The sequence below is a fragment of the Peromyscus eremicus genome, chromosome 2 (genome assembly GCF_949786415.1).
Source record: "Peromyscus eremicus chromosome 2, PerEre_H2_v1, whole genome shotgun sequence".
NCBI classification, from domain to species: domain Eukaryota; kingdom Metazoa; phylum Chordata; class Mammalia; order Rodentia; family Cricetidae; genus Peromyscus; species Peromyscus eremicus.
This window is the reverse complement of record NC_081417.1, coordinates 138559620-138579893: the sequence shown is the minus strand read 5'-3', so window position 1 is coordinate 138579893 and position 20274 is coordinate 138559620. Positions and strand designations below refer to the sequence as shown.

Below are 20274 nucleotides of genomic sequence, written 5' to 3'. Positions count from 1 at the left end.
GGTGATCACCACAGAGAATTGCTGCCTTATCCCCACTGTTCTTCTGCCCCTCCTACTTAGGCAGAACTCCAGGCCCCCCGAGTCCTACAGGACATACTCATCTCTACACCTGTGCTGGTTCTGCTGAAGCAACCCCCACAGCCAGAGGGAGGCCTTTGTGGACCCCTGCCCCTCAACCCACCTTGATCTCTGGCTGTTGGCCATAGTGTCTCCACTCTCAAATTTCCTACCCCGTGCCATGTATTTATGTCCCGTTTCTCAGAAGTAGAAAGCCTTCTTGCAACTGCCTCCAAGCCTACAGATACCCCCCCACCCCACCCCCACTCCCCCACCCCCACCACCACCTTCCTCCATCCCTTCCCTCAGCACACAGAAAGGATTGGGCCTGCACCTTCTAATTGTCCAATTAGTGCTTAGGTCTGTTCCTCTGGACACTTTGACCCCTACCTCTCTCTTCCCCTTCAAGTGTTCTCAGATCTTTCCCACCTCAAAAAAAAAAAGACTGGCCCTTCCTTGACCCTATGTCCCCTGCAGCTACCTACCTACATTTTCTGGCTTTCCCAACCATTCATCCTTCCTCACCTCCCACTCCCTCACCTACTGCCTGTGATCTGTCTCGGCTCCATCATGTCTCTCAACCTCCCTGCCAATGCCAGTCTCACCCACTATTTGTCACTCAGCCCAGTGGAAGCTCGGCAGGCCCTGTCTTGCACGGCAGAGCATAAGGATACATGATCTTTCTTCTGGAAATTCTTGCTCATGCCACAGGTTCTTTCTTTGTTCCCAGCCACCCAGCCCTGTTCCTGTCCCTTTAAATTGGGGTTTTAAAGGTCACAGCTAGCCACATATTCTGGCTCCTTGTCTTCAGATAAAGCCAATCAGATTTCGGTCATGTTCTTAATGGTGTCTAAGAAAAGCATGTAATGGCAAGACTTTGGGAGATGGTTGAAAAGCGACTGTGTTAAAAAGCCTCATGCAAATCTCCCAGGTAGCAAGAGAGGCGAGAGCCAACAGTAGCAGAGGAGCCAAGGCCAGCCGCAAGCAGAAGAGAGATCCTAGACACTCTCCAGACCTTACTCAGATACGACTGTGACCTCAAGGTACCCTGCCCTCTCCATGCTCCAACAAACCAATAAATTCTCCATCGTGCAAAACACATCTAAGTTGTGTCTGTCGTTTGTGATTAAGAGTCTTGACTCAGGGGCTAGAAGGAGGGCTGGGTGGTTAAGAGCACCATGCTCTCTTGCAGAGAACCTGATTTCAGTTCCCAGCACATACATTAGACAGCTCACAACCACCTGCAGCTCCAGCTCAAGAGGAGCTGATGCCCTTTTCTGTCCTCTGTAGGCACCTACATACACGTGCTCACACACGCTTACATACATACATACATACATACATACATACATAAATAAATACTAAATCAATGTTTCTTTGAAGTCCTCAATAAGGCTGGGAATTATAGCTCAGTTGGTAGGGCACTTCCCTAGCATGCAGAGAGTCCTGAGTTCAATTCTCACCACCAAATAAACCCAGCACGGTGTCTGACAACTGTAATCTCAGCACTTAGGAGAAGATGGAGGCAGGAAGTTTAGGGGTTTAAGGTCATTCTCAATTACATACTGAGTTCAAAGCCAACCTGGGATACATATAAGACCCTATAACAAAAGTTGGAGAGATGGCTCATTAAGAGCTTGCTGCACCAACGTGAAGACTTGCATTTGGGTCTCAGCACCCACATAAACCCAGGTATGAAGTAATGGGTCACTAAATAAAATCCTCATTGCCAAATGTGGGGCACTTCCACAGGAGCTGTTGGTCAGGGAGAACCCCAAAGCCTCCAAAACAGTGCAGGCTCTTGTCATTGCTCTCGGCTGCCCACCGGAGCCACGGTTTATTGCTGACTTGATAAGACTATTTCTGAAGATATGGAAGGTGCAGGATACAGAGAAATCAAGCCGGCACTGATCTGGAAGCTTCCAGCTGCTGGCTTTCTCAGTGTCAGGCGGGACTCTCTGGGGGATGCTGGGGGATAAAGGCACCAACACTTTAATGAAGCTGTGACACTCCATGAGATACACCAACCAGCCAAGCAAGATGTGCCCGCTGGTGCAACAGCCACATGAGTGTTGTAGGGGTGACCGGCCACTGCCACGTCTGGATCTCCACGCCACAGAAAGAAATCCATGCTTGTAATGCAAGCCTAGTCAAAAGTCCGTGACTAAGAAGGTCTTAGGCCCTAGGAAGGAGCCTACTGCGGCTGCCTATCCTAAATTGCCATAGTATCAGAGCATCTTCTAAATATCTATGATTATGCCCACAGACCGAGGCGGGTCTCCACTTTACTCGGAGAAACCTCTCTTTGCAGTGAGTGGGCGAATGCAGTAACCCATGGCTACACAAGATGCTGAGAATGAAGGATGGTTGAGGACTCAGTCCTAAATGAGACACTTAGAGCATCCGCTTAAGCCTCAGGGAGCTCTTCAGAAGAGAGGCCACAGAGAGTGTAGGAGCTGGGAAACAGGAAAACACCAGTGTGATACGGCTATGACAGTAATGAGGAACTCCCTAAGCCATGCCTACCGGCCCTTGACCTACACAAATCAGGCCCACTCAACAGTCAGCCACGCACGGCTGGGAAGGGGCCTGCAGAGCACTACCACTTACTGCTGATCTATTGATCCATATGATCTATTGATCTATTAGGAGATGGGGAGACACGGTATCTAGTGGTGTACACACTGCTGAGCCCTCCAGGTCTAAGGAACAGTTCCAAACCCAAGGGTACACAGATGGCCCTAATCAAACTCTGTGGAACACAAAATAAAACCGAAAGTCATAAATATGGGAAAGTGTAGCACAAATTGTTAGAAGGTCTTATTAATAAATTCAAACCCGGAGCCAGGTATTGGGGTGGATGCTGAAAGATCAGAGAAGCGGAAGAGGCCACAGATACCTCACCTTGCCAGTTCCTCAGCTGATCCTGTTTCCTCAGACTGGATGCCTCTCAGCTGAACTGTGCTGCTCAAAAGCCTAAAAGCTTAACCAGGCTCTAGTTCCTGGTTTTCACACCTTATATACCTTTCTGCTTCCTGCCATCACTTCCTGGGATTAAAGGCATGAGTCACCATGCCTGGCTGTTTCCAGTGTGGCTTTGAACTCACAGAGATCCAGATGGATCTCTCCATCCAAAAGGCTATGTGTGAGTGCCACCATTTTCTGGCCTCTGTATCTAGTGGCTGTTCTGTTCTCTGACCCCAGATAAGTTTATTGGGGTGCACAATATATTGGAGAACACAATACTACCACAGGAAAGAGATTTGTAAGGAAGAAGCGTGGGGGGGGGGGGATGGGAAAAGCTATGGGTAAGAGTGATAAGAATACATTACATAAATGTACGTACGAGTATACATGAAATTGTTAAAGAACAAATATTATTAATAAAAAACAACACAAAAAAAAAAAAAAAAAACAGGCATGGGCCTGGAGAGGTAGCTCAGTGGATAAGACCTCAGGCTGCTCTTCCTAAAGACCTGAGTTCAGTTCCCAGCACCCGTGTTGGGCCTCCCATAACCACCCGTCACTCCAGCTGCAGAGGAATCTGTCATCTCTGGCCCCTATAGGCTGCATTCAAGTGCTCGAGCCCACTCACAGATACACATACAATTAAAATAAATGGGATCGTTTTTTATTATTAAAAATAGGCGTGGTCAGGCATGCACTTGTAACACCAGGGCTGTGATGAATCCCTGGGGCTTGCTGGCCCCCAGCCTAGCTCCAGGTTGAGAAGAAATCCTATCAGAGAAGGATAGAACAGACAACTGACAGACATTCTCATGTGGCCACATCATGCACCCAAGAGACCACACACACACACACTCACATGTGCACTTGAGTACACTCAAATACACACACACACTCACACATGTGCACACACACATGCACAGTCAAGCACACATGTGTACACACACACTCACACATACACACATGCACACACACTCACATGTGCACTTGAGTACACTCAAATACACACACACACTCACACATGTGCACACACACATGCACAGTCAAGCACACATGTGTACACACACACTCACACATACACACATGCACACACACTCACATGTGCACTTGAGTACACTCAAATACACACACGTGCACACACACTCACATGCACAGTCAAGCACACATGTGCACACACACACATGCACATCAGTACCCAAGCTTCTTCCTATGACCTCACTCACCCAGCTCTACCATTGCTCTGCATCTCCACAGGCTGCCCCTGAACAGAGAAAGACTCTGAGCTCTGTCCCTGGTCCCTGGGTCATGCTCTCCTCACCTGTAAGCTTGATTTCCTTGACTTTCATCAGGACACTTGACTCTCAAAACCATACTTCCATCTTCTCTGTTTTTTGAATTTTTCATTTTGATAAAATACACATAAATATAAAAAAAACTACCCTCTTGACTCTTTCAGGCTCCATTAATTACACTCCCAGTGCTGTGCAGCCACCTGTGGTGATATTGTGTTCCCCAAAATATTGTGCACCCTAATAAACTTATCTGGGGTCAGAGAACAGAACAGCCACAATATTAAACATAGAGGTTAGACAGTGGTAGCACACGCCTTTAATCCTAACACTTGGGAGGCAGAAATCCATCTGGATCTCTGTGAGTTTAAAGCCACACTGGAAACAGCCAGGCATGATGACACACACCTTTAATCCCAGGAAGTGATGGCAGAAAGCAGAAAGGTATATAAGGCGTGAAAAATCAGGAACTAGCCTGGTTAAGCCTTTAGGCTTTGAGCAGCAGTTCAGCTGAGATCCATTTGGATGAGGACTCAGAGGCATCCAGTCTGAGGAAACAGGATCAGCTGAGGAATTGGCAAGGTGAGGTAGCTGTGGCTTGTTCTGCTTCTCTGATCTCCCAGCATCCACCCCAATACCTGGCCCCAGGTTTGATTTTATTAATAAGACTCTTTAAGATTCCTGCTACAGCCACCACCACTATTAACACCAGAACAGTTTCATCACACCTAACAGAAACTCCTACCCATTAATCACTGAACCCCCTTCACCCCTCAGCCCATCCACTGGTCACCTCTAATCTAGTTCCTGTGTCTACAGGTTTGCCTGCACTTGACATTTCATGCAAGTGGGACCACACAATGCGTGTCCTCCGATGGGTCCATTTGACTTAGGGCCTAAGTCTTAGGTGATGTCTCCAGGATTCATCCACACTGTAGCCCGTCTCAAAGCCCCATTCCCTCGGCACTGTTGAATAAAATTACATTGTAAATTCAGACCCAGCAACAGCAAAGGAAGACTTGGCTGTATTGAAATTCATCAGTCTTGAGCCAAATCCCATGTCTAATGGGGGTGCCTTGGGATTAAGGGTAACTAGGGATGTGCGTAGGATTGGGGTGAAGCGCCTATTGTGTGCTTACATCATAATACAAAGTGATCTTTTCAAGGCTATATCAAAGCTACAGTGGTAGCTCTTCAAACCTGTAATCCCAGCACTCAAGAGGCCACGGCAAGACTGATCTCTGTTCCAGATGAGTCCGGGTTACACAATGAAATCTAGTTTCAAAAAAAAAAATCCATTGCCTGTTTGTACCACATTTTGTTTCTTTACCCATTCACCCATTGGTAGACATTTGGGTCATGTTCACTGTTTGGCTATTATGAGCAGTATGGCTGTGAAGATTCCCATACAAGGGTTGGTTTGCATCCCTGGGTTCCATCCTCTGGGGCATATACCTAGGAGTGGATTTGCTGGATCATGTGGGAAGTCTGTTTACCTTTGGAGATGCTGCCAAATTGTCTTCCACAAACACCATTTTATATTTCCACCAGCAATACAGGACGGTTCCAATTCTCTGTTTTCCCACCCAGAGGCCTGGCCTGTCCCTGCAGCTGCCTCTGAATGTTCCCACACAGGTGTCCTGCAGGGAGTTCAGACCCAGCAACAGCAAAGGAAGACTTGGCTGTATTGAAATTCACCAGTCTTGAGCCAAATCCCCTGTCTGATGGGGGTGTCTGGGGATTAAGGGTAACTAGGGATGTGCGTAGGATTGGGGTGAAGCGCCTATTGTGTGCTTACATCATAATACAAAGTGATCTTTTCAAGGCTATATCAGAACATCTCAGTGTCCTGTTCAAAACCGCTGTACTAAGCCTGGCCTTTTCATGGGTGGTCCAGTCATCATACTTGAACAGCATGTGCTCTTACCCGTTAGCCACCTCCCCAGCCTCCAACACAATACAGCTTTTTAGTGCAAGCGTGTCCTATGCCTCGGCTGGAATTCATATTTAGTTTGATGTCTTGATTTTTGCCTGGTTTTCATTTGTTGCTGCTGCTGCCATTGTTTTTGTTTTTGCTTCTAAGTCTGGCAATCTTAATAACTAAAGGACTGAGCCAGATGTAGTGGCACACTCCTTTAATCCCAGTACTTGGAAGACAGACACATTTGGATCTCTGTGAATTTAAGGCCAGTCTAGTCTACATAGAGAATTCCTGGACAGCAAGGTAAGACCCTGTCTCAGAGTTAAAAAAAAAAAAAAAAAAAAAAAAGGAGGAGGAGGAGAAGAAAGAAAGGAAGGAAGGAAGGAAGGAAGGAGAAGGAAAGAAAAGAAAGAAAAGAAAAGAAAGAAAAGAAAGAAAGAAAGAAAGAAAAAAAGAAAGAAAGAAAGAGAGCGAGCTTAACTTGGGGTAATGTGTTTGAAATTTCTAAGCATCCAGAGAAATAGTCTGGGCTGGGGGAGGAAATCATAAGTTGTCAACCTATGTTTGATATTTTTATTCTTACCTTAACATGAAGTCTTGTATATTGCCCAGGCTGGACTTAAAACTAAATCCTCAGCCAGGTGGTGGTGGTGGCACAAGCCTTTAATCCCAGCACTCAGGAGGCAGAGACAGGTGGATCTCTGTGAGTTGAAGGCCAGCCTGATCTACAAAGTGAGTAAAGGGAGTTCCAGAACAGCCAGGGTTGTTGCACAAAGAAACCCTGACTTGAAAAAAAAAAATCTAAATTCCCCTGCGTCTACATCCAAGAAGCTAGGAAACAGACACCAGCCACCATACCTCCTACCTTGATTTTCAGATTTAGTGTGAGTGGATGTGTGCATGTGGGTGGGCACGCACACATCTGGAGGCCAGAGGTCAACCTTGAGTGTCATTCTTCAGGACACTGACCGCCTTGTACTTAGCGACAGGGTCTCTCACTATCCTGGAACTCACTAATTTAACTAGGTTGGCTGGCCAGCCAGCAAACCCCAGGGATGTACCAGTCTCTGTCTCCATAGGGTTGAGAGTACAAATGCACACCACCACATCTGGCCTTTGTTACGGTCACCATCATTGTCACCTTCTGTGTGTGTCAGAGAGAGTGTGTGAGTGAAGGCGCTTGTGTGTCACGGTGAACCTGTGGAAGTCAGGGGACAGCTTTCAGGAGCCATGTCTCCTTCCACTTTGCTAAGTCTCTTCTTCCTGCTACACTGGGTACTCCAGGTGAACTGACCTTAAGCTTCTGAGGGATCTGCTGTCTTCGCCTCCCATCTTGCCATGCAAGTTTTAGAGTTACACCACCATGTTTTGACATAGCTTCTTGAGGCTGAACTCGCGGTGTCAAGCGCATGTGTCAAGCGCTTTGACTACCGACCCATCTCACCAGCCCCACGCCCAGCTTTCTTACGTGAGTTCCCGAAATCAAACTCTGGCTCTCAGACTTGCAGAGCAAGCAATTTACCGACTGAGCGGTCTCCTCAGCCCTAATGTTTGCATTGTAACCCCTGAGGGTTGGATGGTTCCACTAAGTGGGAGGGCAGAGATGGTAAGAAGTTGGGGGACTGAACCTCCGGCACCTCGATGCCTCAGGGAGAGCTGGGGGACCACAAAGGAGGCTGAGAGAGTCCAGACAAGAAGAAAGTCAGAGGAGTGTGATATCCCAGAAGCAAGGGAGCCCAGTGTATCAAAGAGAGAGGAGCCAACTTCCCTCAGTGATGCAGGGAGGGAATTTCAGCCTTGGGTTTTCTGTAGGGACCTGGACAAAAACTGTGTGGGTAGAATATGGGAACAAAAGCCTAATTAAGATAATTTTAAGAGCGAATAAAAGCAATTTCTTTGTTCTTTTAGTCATATTGCATTATATTATATTACACCTTTTTATTATTATTTTATTTTATTTTTTGAGGTAGAGTCCCACTCTTAGCCCAGGCTTTCCTGGAACTCACCATGTAACCCAGGCTGCTCTCCAGCCTTGGCCTCCCATGTGCTAGGACAGAACCATCACACTCACAAGAATTCTTCCACAGAAGGGTGGAAAAGAAATTAAACAAATGCTCAAAGAACTATAATCAACCAAAGTATGTTCTTTTTAGTGTGTGTGTGTGTGTGTGTGCGCGCGCGCGCGCATGTACTCCACAGAGCACAAATAGAAGTTCGAGAACAATCTGGGGAAGTAAGTTCTCTCCTTCCACCTTTATATGGGTTTCTGGAATTAAACTCAGATTGCCAAGCTTGTGTAGCTAGCACCTTTACCCACTGAGGCATCTCAGTGGCCCCTATTATTTTGTTTTGAAGCTGGAGGGCCAATGAGATGGCTCAGTAGGTAAGAACGCTTGCAACCAAGCCTGACCTCCTGAGTTCGAACCCCAGGACCTACATGATGGCAGGAGAGAACTGACTCTCCCAAGGTGTCTTCTGACCTTCTCATGCACACAGTAGCATGTGCACCTGTATACATAGACACATAGTAATAAATAAATCTCATTTTTAAGAAAATTTATAACTGGTGAGGGCCAGAGAGATGGCTTAGTGGTTAAAGAGCACGTGCTGCTCTTACAGAGAACCAGAGTTGGGTCCCAGCGCCCACATCAGGTGTCTCACAACCACCTGTAACTCCATCTCCAGGGGATCAGTGCCCTCTTCTGGTCTCCACGGATGTCTGCACCCATGAGCACATACACACACAAACACACATACACACACACACAATGGATTTTTGTTTTGTTTGTTCTCAAAGTTGTAGAAATTCTAGGTCTACTGCAATGAGGAATATTCAATAAATTATCAAAGGTTATGGGGTATGGTAGCAAACACCTGTAATCTTAATGTTCAGGGAGCAGAGAAAGGAGGGTTAGGGGTTCACGGCCAATCTCGGCTACATGGGGAGATTCTGTCACAAAACAAACAAGCAAAAAGAAGCCAAGATCAAGGCCTGGCATAGTGGACCATGTCTTTAACCCAACACACAGGAGGCAGGGGCAGGCAGATCTCTATTAGTGTGAGGCTAGCCTAGTCTACACGGTAAGTTTCAGACCAGCCAGGGCTACATGGTGAGATCTTTAAAAAAAAAAAAAAATGTTGATGAGAAGAGGTGGAGCCAGATACTGGATAGGTGGGCAGAAATGTTTACACACACAGTGGCTGAATCCTGATAGCAAATCAAGGAAGACAGGCATTCACTCTACTGGAAAGTAAAGGGATGTGTGCAGAAGGTCTAAACAACTCTGAGTGTCTCCGAAGCAATATAGAACTCCAGCTGGGTCAGGCACATGGCCTCTTGCTCAAACACAGCCAGAAAGCCCTGTCCTCAAAAGAACCCACCCCACCCCCAGTGCCTTCTCCCAGCCCCACCCCTCTGTTCAAGGGATGAGAAAATCTCTGAGTACACACCAACACCAGAGCAGCCCCAGCCTGGGAAGGAAGGTCTGGCACTTCCCAAGAAGCCCTTGCTTGAGGCTTGGACACAGCTCTAGACAGAGGGAGGGACCTGGGGGGAGGGCCAGGCAGGGCCTGGGCTAGAATCAGAGCAGTGGCTTTGGGCCTACCACCCCCAGATGCCAGGTGAAGGGCCTGAGGGGTATGGGGGTGGCAGAAGGTGGTTGCCAAGCCCTGGCGCAACCCAGCCTTGCCCTGAGGCAGGGGGATGGCCTAGATGGCCTCCCACACACAGTACCCAACTCAAGAAGCAGAAAATTTAGGGTGGGATAGCAAGGCCTCAAGGCCCTCAAGAGTTTCTCCATGGGAATGGCGAACTCTCCCAGCTCACTCTAGATGAGGCAAAGGCCAATTGGGGAGGAGGGGGGTAACTGTCAGGTGTCAAGGGGAAGAGCCAGACTTAGTGGGGTCAGAATAACAGAACCCATGTGGCAAAAACACCTGGTCACCACAGAAGAATAACCAGCTGCACCACAGACAGGATCCTGCGCCACCACCTCATGCAGCCACAGGGGCACACAAGCTCCAGACCACACCACCGACTCCACAATCCCATACCTTCACATGCAGCGTCCACATACATGGCTAGGTGTGGTAGCACTCCCAGAGCTAGAGGCTGTGAGGCAGGAGGACTACCACAAGTTACAGTCCAGCCTGAACTACAGAGTAAAATCCTGTCTAAAACAAAACAACCTACCTTCATAAACAGCCCACACTATACCCAAGACACAGCTACCCAGTGTTGTGTGCACGTGCATGCACACATGCACACACACACACACACACACACATGCATGGGTGCACATGCATGCACACATGCATACACACAGATACACACACATGCATGGTGTGCACATACAGTCTCTGTGCCCTAAGCATGTCATTTACTAGCATTAACCAAGTGTCTGGAGAATTGGCAGGGACATGGCCCAGGGGCTCCCTGCTTCTGTGGATAACCTCAGAGCACTTTCTAGAGACTGACCTGCTGAGGAAGGGGGTGAGCAAGGACACTCTAGAGAAAGTCACTCAGATAAAGAGGAGGGGCGTGTCTCTTGCAGAGCCATGAGCAGCAAGTGAGAAAGCCAGAAGATGGGTGTGAATGTGGCTTGTTTAAGGAATCTCTACATCACAGGGTCCCAAAGGTGTGAGCGAAGAGATTGTCATCAAAGGGACAGTGTGGTGGGACAGGAGACAAAGCAGGAGTTTATTTGTGGCCTTGGAGGCCAACCTCAGGAGAGTGGGTATTAGTCTAAAGCTAATGACAGTCACTGGGAGGTTTTAATAACAACGTGATCTGATGGATATCATGAGGTCAGTAACTTGAGGAAATCACGGCAGATACATTTACGTCCATTCTCAGAGTGGCAGAAGCATTCCTAATCAGGACCAAACCCAGAGACCATAAAAAACCATACATCTGACTATATAAAAAAATGTTTAATTCTGCCTGGCAAAAAACTACATATACAATTGGCACCCACTGGCAAAACTTCCACAAAGGATAAGCCCATGCCCAGGAGTTTGCCAGCACAAAACCCAATGGTGTGTGTGTGTGTGTGTGTGTGTGTGTGTGTGTGTGTGTGTGGTGTGTGGTGTATGTGTGTGGTGTGTTTGTGTGTGTGTGGTGTGTGTGGTGTGTGTGTGATGTGTGTGTGGTGTGTGTGTGGTGTGTGTGTGTGTACATGAGTGTGGACTTTTTGTTTCGTTTTGTTTTGTTTTGGCATCTTTTTGTCTTATTAGTCTTTTGCTTATTTGTTTTGATTTTCATTTTTGTATTTTTGAAGGGGCTTGTTATTTTGGGGGTTTTTGTTCTTTTTGTTCTTAAAAAAAGAGAAAAAAGAAAGAACATTGAGTGGATAGAAAGGCCAAATGGATCTGAGAGGAGTTGGGGGAGGGGACATAATATGATCAAAATATATCACGCAAACTTTTTAAATTTTAAAATGCATGTACAGGGCTGGAGAGATGGCTCAACTGTTAAGACCACTGGCTGCTCTTCCAGAGGACCCAGGTTCAATTCCCAGCACTCACATGGCAGCTCACAGCTGTCTCCAAGTTCAGTTCCCCATGATCTGACAACTTCACATCAAAGCACATAAAATAAAGTTAAAATAAATTTAAAAAAAAAACACATATACAAAGTCAAAAGACAATTTTCAAACAGAGGAAATTCTATTTGTATCACAGACATCATTATTTCCTTAATATATAAAGAATTCCCAAGAAGTAAATACTAAGAAGGCAGTTACCTATAGGAAATGGACTAAGGCAAAGGAAAGTTTACAAGAAGAAAATCCAACAACAAAATGGCTCTTCAGACACTTTCAAAGACTAGGATCTCTCAAGAGAAACACAAAATAGACACAGCAGCCATCATAAAATTGGGTAATGCTTTCTCGTGGCAAGGACTGTGGAAAGAAACCCTGATGTGTCATGGTAATGTGACCAATGCATCCATGGAGAGGACTTGGCAATATCTATCAAAATATTAAACAGTTGAACTCGATGCTGTATTTATATATCTATATCTGTATAAAATAATGATTATAAATGTTTGCTTAAAAAGGTGAAGTGCAAATGTGAATTTAACAAGTTGTAGATATTCAACACTGTACACAAACTCCTTTGCTACAAATAAATATTTATGCTTCTAAAAAAAATAAAGAATAAAAAACATTAAACAACACATCACTTTAACCCAAAAGCTCCACTTCTGGGAATACAGCTTATAGACACCATTTTAAATGAGTTAGGACTGAGGACATGCTCAGTATGGAAGGCGTGAGGACCCTAGTTCAGATCCTCTAGACCCACACACAGTCAGACACAATAGCCTGCCTCTGTAATCCCAGCACTCCTACAGTGAGATGGGTGTGGAGACAGGACTCCCGGAAGCTCACCGCCAGCCTAGTATATAAAGCAGTGAACAAGAGACCCTGACCCTGTCTCAGACAAGGTGGAAGTTGAGGACTCACACTCAAGATTGTCCTCTGACCCAGACTCAGGAGCTGGCATGCACTTTCCCATACTCATATGCGAATGCGCACGTACATGGACACACACACACACACACACACACACACACACACACACGCACACGCACACACACAAGAAAAGGATAGGTCAAATAATATTTGTTCAAAGAGATTTGTTGCAATGGAAGGAGCGATAGAGGGAAGGGATAGGTGGGGAGGGGAAGGAAAGGAGGAGGGGAGGGAGGGGCTGGTAAGTGCTCTGCCGACTGAGCCACACATGCCTAACCCTGAAAGGAAGAGCTGGAAGCGTGCGACTTGGAGCATATGATTGCATAAACACGGTTTATCTCTTTAAAACAGCAGAAGAGAGCACTCCGTCTACCGAGACAGACACAGTAGCACACAGAGCACCCCCTCCATGGGTTACAGGAAGGCTTGTCTGTAGTTGACTGAGCACAGGTTGTTCTTAAAGCAGAACCAGAACCTATTAGCCAAGAGGACGCGTGGGAAGCCCTGGTTGCACAACCCGGTGTTTGTTAGCGCCAGCCAGAAACACATGAGCACTACAGTGAATGGATGGTGGGGCCCTAGGACGGGGTGAGCTCACCTGGGATGGGAGATGCTGGGCCTGGCCCAGAGCACCCACAGTAGAGCCCTGATGGAAGGCATCCCAGGGACCAGGAAAAGGGCAGGGTGTCAAGGAAGCTGGGGGTGGAAGGTGCTCTGAGAAGGAAGGTGTGACCCCACGGTGACAGCTGCTTCAGAGGGTCAAGGATTTATGACTGTGGGATTTAGCCTGGTGAAGGTCAGAGTGACCTTGACAAGTCTTTTCTAGTGACACAGCAGGGACAGAAATGTTCCGATGGGTTGAAGAGTGAGCAGGGGGTGAGGAAATGGGGGCGGGAGTTTTGCTCTGAAGTGTAGGGGAGTAATAGGTGATAAGCAGCAGGTGGCAGGGTCAGGGTCCCCCACGTCACTCAGCACATTAGCAGAGCCATCTAGAAAGCCCCAGCACCGCCTAGCCACATTGCTGATAAGGGCCATGTCCATAGCAAGCACAAGATCGCCTCATCCAAAGCCGACTTCATTGAGGTCTCTGGAGCTGGCCCTGTGACTTCTGTGTGGCCCCAAGCACATCACTCCATTTTCTCCTTTAAATGCAGAAATGATGAGAAATATTTCATTTGTATGCTGTAAAAATGGTAAGAAGCACATAGAGGAAGCAGCCTGGTCCCAAGAGCACAGCTCAGGGGCACAGGAATCCCTCCAAGTAATAGGGCACGGTAACGGATCCTCCTAACAATGGGTGCCTTTTGTCGATGAGAAGTCAGCACCAATGGATGCAGGCCCGGCAAGTGGGATGAACAGTCACCAGGGTCGGGCAACAGTCATCTCTGTCTAGACAGTGAAGTCTCGGGCAGGGTTGTGACTAAGATCTGGGGATCCCCAGGGAAACACTGGGTTTCCGTTCCTGGGGCGCCAGGGGCTTTCAGGATCCCTGTCCTGGCACACAAAAGAGACTCAGCATTCCTGGTCCCTAGAGCCCAGTTCAGGAGTTCCTCAACCACAGGCCTCCACCCTTTCCAAGCTCTGCCTCCCACCTTGCTCCACACACCCTTGGACAGACTGGATCTTCTGAAATTGCTCCAAGCACCACCCTTGCCCCTAAGAGTTCTTTTCCGGGTTGTGTCCCTTCCGGCTGCCAGCACAGAGTGTGAGCCCCGCAGGACTGTCACAAAGATACATCTGCGTCCCTGCAGATTGTCATCAAGGAAAAAGCAGGGCAGGAAAGCCCCCCCCCCCCATCTCCGCCCGCAGTGTGTCCCAACGCAGGGTTGAGACTTTGCAGGAGGCAGTAATCCAGATGGGCGGGCCACAGGCCAGGGTATCCGTGGTAACTAGGCGTGGACTAGGAATCATTTATTGCCATCCGTCCTGTCACGGCACTTAACAGTTTGCAAGGTGTTTTCATGCCCTAATGTCATTGCAGCCTTTGCAACAGCCCTGTCAGTGGCCATCAATGCCCCCATTCCACGCAGGAGCAAGCCGAGGCTCTCAGATCCGCAGCTGCTTCGGGATTAGAACTCGTACCCCTGAGGCAACTCCAGGCTCCTCCCCCGGCCGCCCTTCCTCCACGCTGCCTCTGGCCGTGCTCACCACAAGCCTCACTGAGGCTACAGAGCTAGGCTTGGCTCCGACCTCGTTCCTCCTCTGCTGTGGGTCTTGGGCACGAGGGGCCAGACCCCCACGGTGGCAGCGCCGCTGAGCTGACTGTAAGTACCGGGAAGGGGCGGCGACAATCCCGGGCACTGAGCGCCCCTCTCTATGGTGATCCCCTAGTGGGCTGGACTGGAGCCTGCCCACGCGGCCAGGCTGGGGGTGGAGTGCTGCCAGAAGGGCAGTGGAGAGGCACCTTAAACCAACTCTGCCTGCTTCCCACTCACCCCCAACTCACACGCGCGCGCGCCCGCGAACACACACACACACACACACACACACACACACACACACACACACACACACACGGGTATTCTGGACCCCGTGGCGCCCCCATCCCAGGTCCACAAGCTCCCAAGCTGCCTAGAATGGAAGGAAACTAGAGGTCCCGGGGCCCAAGTGAGGAGCTTTACTTTGGGGGCCAGCCACAGTGAGGGGTAGAAAGCAAGAGGTGGATAGGTTCGGCCCTGCACCTGCATGAAAACGGTTGTTCTTTACTTTGGGGGCCAGCCACAGTGAGGGGTAGAAAGCAAGAGATGGATAGGTTCGGCCCTGCACCTGCATAAAAACGGTTGTTCTGGCAGCTGGAGTTGGGGGGCAACAGTGGATCCAGAACCGGCTCCACCAGTCCGTAACAGGGGCTAGGCGGGAAATTCTTTGCAGGTGAGTCTGTCTCGGGGTGTGTCTTAGGAGGGACTAGGCAGCCTCCACCAAGAATGGGGATCCCCAGAGGGGGCTGCTGCAGCCTTAGAGGGTACCGGTGGAAGGAACCCCTCTCCTCCCCTTCCCTCTCCCAGAGCACTCCCCGGGAAGAGCAGACTGGGCGGGAACAGTCGCAGATTCTAGCAGCAAACCAAGATAGGAGATAAGGAACAGGGTTAGCGACTTCACAAAACTCTCTCGAGTGTCCCCCAGCTAGTAAGTGGCAGTTGCCAGCTCAGAACTCAGGTGCTAATCTGTGACCCTCCCTAGAGGTCAGGGCTTAGAAAGTGCCCGGAGTAAACCCGAGAGGGTCTTCGTGAACTAGGGCTTCCCAGTCACCCCATCTTGTCCGAAATGGAGAGTCTCAAAAGACAAGCCCTGTGGAAGGCAGCAATGCTGAGGAAGCATACGGGGATCTCGCTCCTCCGCAGTCCTGCCCAGCCCTCCCACCGCCTCTCTGCAAACTCAGCTTTCGCCTGTTTACACATCCAGCGTGAATTGAGTGCCTACTGTATGCAGAGCGAAACCAAACTTGCTGCAGCTGGAGAGTCAAGCAGGCATGTTAATTGGACAGACAGATGATAAGTGAGAACAAAAACAAACCCCCCCAAAAAAAAAAAATGAGCAAGACTTAAATTTCAAATTGAGACTGAGCCCTTCCGAAGAGAACGGGAGCAGACTGACTGGAACAGGTTCAGACCTGAAATAATTTGAGAGAAGACCCTAAGGGGATGTTGGAGCAGAGATACCTAGTTAATGAGTAGGGTCCGGCCACTTAAGGCTCTAGAGGAAGAGCATTCCAGGCAGGAGGAATCAAGGCAGGGCCCAAACAGAGAGCAAGGTGAAGTGTGTGAGTGTGTGCGGGGTGTGTGTGTGTCAGGGCTGAGACTCTGGAGTTGGGAGTTAAGCACCCTGAGAACTAGTGAAGTTTTAAGGAGGGAATATAATCAATTATGATTTAATGGGCTCCAGAGAATTGCTCAAAGGCCAATGAGGGGACTGTGGCAAGAATATGGGCGAGGATGAGGATAGCTTGGCCAAGGCAGTGGTCCAGCCTCGGAAGCACTCTCGTGCGCACTCAGGTCCACGTGGGCTTGGGGAGAGGTGAATACGCTCACACCCCTATCAACATGCCAATCCCAGGTACACTCAGCAGGTCCACCTGTGAACACCCTCTGAGTCACCCCGAACTGGGAGGAAGATGAGATGGCCTGACCCATCGGCCCTACAAAACCAGGGCCAACAGCAAACCTAGGGTGGCTAGACTCCCCCAGGTCCTGCTGTCTCTACAGATCATCTGAAATGAGTGCTCTCCCAGGAAACAGACCCAAACCCCTATGCATCTCCCACCTGCTGCAAACCTCTCTCCGGTCTTTACTACCCCTGACTGTGTGACATTACCAGGTCTTGGAGAGGGGAAGGTGACTAAACACCTGGATCCCCAGCACCCACGTGGCAGGTCACAGCTATCTATAACTACAGTTTCAGGGGAGCTGATGCCTTATTCCTGCCTCTATCAGCACTATACAGGCACCCATATGGTGCATAGAAATACATGCCAGCAAAACTCATACACCTAAAATAAAATTTAAATAAAAAGAAAAACACGTTCCCAGGTCTCTTCTCCCAGCTTCGTCTCCTCTTTGTAGAATAGGTTCACAGCACCAAGTTCACAGGATGCTTTGGAAACATCAATGAGAGAACAGTTTTCAATATTGTGGCATGGGGCTCGGAATGCAGCTCAGTACTTGCCTAGCATGCCCAGGGCCTGGGGTTCGATCCTCAATACCACATAAAACTGGGCATGGTGTTACACTCCTGCAAAACCAGCACTTAGGGAGCAGAGGATGGAGGATTAGAATTTCAGAGTTATCCCTGGCTATACAAAGAGTTCAAAGTCAGTATCTAAGACGCTGTCTGAAAAGGGAAAGGGGAAAAAAAATACAAAACAAAAACCAATGGTCTAGGGTGGGCATCCAGGAAGGGATGGAAGAGCATGGGCCTAAGTCCAATCCTCTTCATGCAAATTCCTGGCCTGCCTGCTGCACCCTGCAGCCATGAGTCACCAACATTTATCCAACACTTATCATGCACTCTGTGTGCTTTGCAGCCACTGTCATTTAATTATTGGTTTCTCTACCGATAAGTTGGGAGTAGAGCAGGAGCCACTTCAGGGTGCCCTTACAAAGGGTTAAATGAGGTCCTGAATATTCAGTAAATGGTGTGTGTGTGTGTGTGTGTGTGTGTGTGTGTGTGTGTGTGTGTCACGGTAAAGGGTCACTGTCTGCAATGCACTCTAGCTCTCACTTTGGGCGGGTTGCATACTCCAGGCTCAGTGTCTATCTACAGCTTGGGAAGAGTCCTCACCTCTTAGGATCCTCGTGATGACTGACCAAGTCCACCAGAATGAAAATCTCAGTGAGCATGGGCATGGAGGTGAACACCTTTAACCCCAGCACTTGGGAGGCAGAGTCATTAGCTCCAGGCCAGTCTAGGCTACATTGTAAAACTTGTTTTATATTTAAAAAAAAAAATGGAGGGGTAGAAAAATGGCTGAGCCTGAGATACATAGTGAAATTTTGTTTCTCTTCCTTCCTTTCTTCTCTCTCTCTCTCTTTTAAGAAAACTTCTCGTGATATAGTCCTGGCAGTCCTGAAACTCACTGTGTAGACCAGGCTGGCCTCGAACTCACAGAAATCCACCTGCCTCTTCCTCCTGAGTGCTGGGGTTAAAGACGTGTGCCACTGTACCCGGCTTGTTTTGTTTTTTTTCTAAAAAAAAAAAAAAAGACAGAGCTGGATTGATGGCTGAGCAGTTTAGAGATCTATCAAAGGACCAGAGTTCAGTTCCCAGCACCCACAAAGTCTGGTGGCTTACAATGGCCTATTAATGCCAGCTGCAGAGGAACCCACACTCTCTTCTGGACTCTGGCGTGTGCACATACATAAACAGTGACACATATCCATAAATGAAAAAATAATAATTTTTTAATTTAATAAATAATCATCAAATTAATCGTTAGCATAACGGTTTTCTCCATTGTTCCCACAGGAGGGCACAGCCCCCAGAGCTGTGAGTAGGCACCATGGACTGGAAGAAGCTCCAGGACCTATTGAGCGGAGTGAACCAGTACTCCACAGCATTTGGGCGCATCTGGCTGTCGGTAGTGTTCGTCTTCCGGGTGCTGGTGTACGTGGTGGCGGCTGAGCGTGTGTGGGGTGACGAGCAAAAAGACTTTGATTGTAACACCAGGCAGCCTGGCTGTACCAACGTGTGCTATGACAACTTCTTCCCCATCTCCAACATCCGCCTCTGGGCCCTGCAGCTCATCTTCGTCACGTGTCCCTCCATGTTGGTCATCCTGCACGTAGCCTACCGCGAGGAGCGGGAACGGAAGCATCGCCTGAAGCATGGGGAGCAGTGTGCCAAGCTGTACAGCCACCCCGGCAAGAAGCACGGCGGCCTGTGGTGGACCTACCTGCTCAGCCTCATCTTCAAGCTCATCATTGAATTGGTCTTCCTGTATGTCCTACACAGGCTCTGGCATGGCTTTACCATGCCACGTCTGGTACAGTGTGCCAGTGTGGTACCCTGCCCCAACACCGTGGATTGCTACATCGCTCGGCCCACGGAGAAGAAGGTCTTCACCTACTTCATGGTAGGCGCCTCGGCCGTCTGCATCGTGCTCACCATCTGTGAGATCTGCTACCTCATCTTCCACAGGGTTATGCGAGGCCTGAGCAAGGTCAAGTCTACAAAGAGCAGCAGCTCCCCGAAGTCCTCCAGCCGAGCCTCCACCTGCCGCTGTCACCACAAGCTTCTGGAGAGTGGGGATCTGGAACCAGACCCAGTCCCAGTCGACACCAAGCCGCAGGCCTCAGCGCCCAGCCTAACCCCCATTTGAACCGCGCCCCTGGAGACGGAGTGAAGCAGGGAGGCGCTGCAGGTGGAGGGGTCCTGGGGGGGTACTCAGTACCCCCCCACTTTGAATTCACTAAGCTAGCCAGTTCCGTTTGAAGCAGATATTTGTGAGTGCTGGGCTCCGTGCTGGCTACCTGGTATAGGTAACATGGCAAACCCAGCTTCAGAGAGACATTTAGATTAGCAAATCCACTACATGCATGCAAGGGTCTACGTAGCTGAGCTGGTAAGCAGGGCTTCTACCTACCCCAGGGGACTGCCAGGCCAGGCATCTTCTCAGAAAAGCACAGAGGAGGGGGGGCGAGACTCTCCAGAAGAGATAGCAACAGCAAAGAGAACTGGGGGTCTCAGAGGAGAGGGGCTGGCCCTGGACTGGGGACAGCCAGCCAGAGGGAGTCTCTACTCCCCCACAAGAAGCTGCTCAGTTCCTAGGTGGAATGTTCTGGAGGCCAAAGAGCAAATGTGCAAAGTGGTAGCGGGTCTTGTCATGTCAACTGCTGTTTGGGACACTCAGGGGTCCTCTGGATCCCCTTCCCCAGCCTCCGCCTTCAGGCAGCAGTACTCTCCTTCCTCCAGCAGGGTGCTCAGCCCACCGCACCCTGTGGCCAGGACCTTGGGGGCATGCATGGAATGGGATACATCCAAGCCAGTTTCCTTTACAGCAATAAAGTTGTGTTTTATACAATTTGGTTTTTTCCTCCGTTCTCCCCAACTTCCACCCACAGCTCCC

At 49.0% G+C, this 20274-nt stretch overlaps 1 protein-coding gene across 1 annotated transcript; it reads left to right on the top strand.

Moving 5' to 3' along the window:
* The first annotated feature begins 14651 nt into the window (after positions 1-14651).
* Gjb3 (gap junction protein beta 3) lies at positions 14652-19571 on the top strand. Its single transcript, XM_059256129.1, has 2 exons — positions 14652-14977; positions 18675-19571. Exon 2 carries the CDS (start codon positions 18709-18711, stop codon positions 19525-19527), a length of 819 nt encoding a protein of 272 aa, XP_059112112.1. The 5' UTR covers positions 14652-14977; positions 18675-18708; the 3' UTR covers positions 19528-19571.
* Positions 19572-20274: the final 703 nt, after the last annotated feature.

Coding starts and splice junctions, on each gene's coding strand:
- Gjb3 (XM_059256129.1), top strand. CDS start 18,709: ATGGACTGGAAGAAGCTCCAGGACCTATTGAGCGGAGTGAACCAGTAC.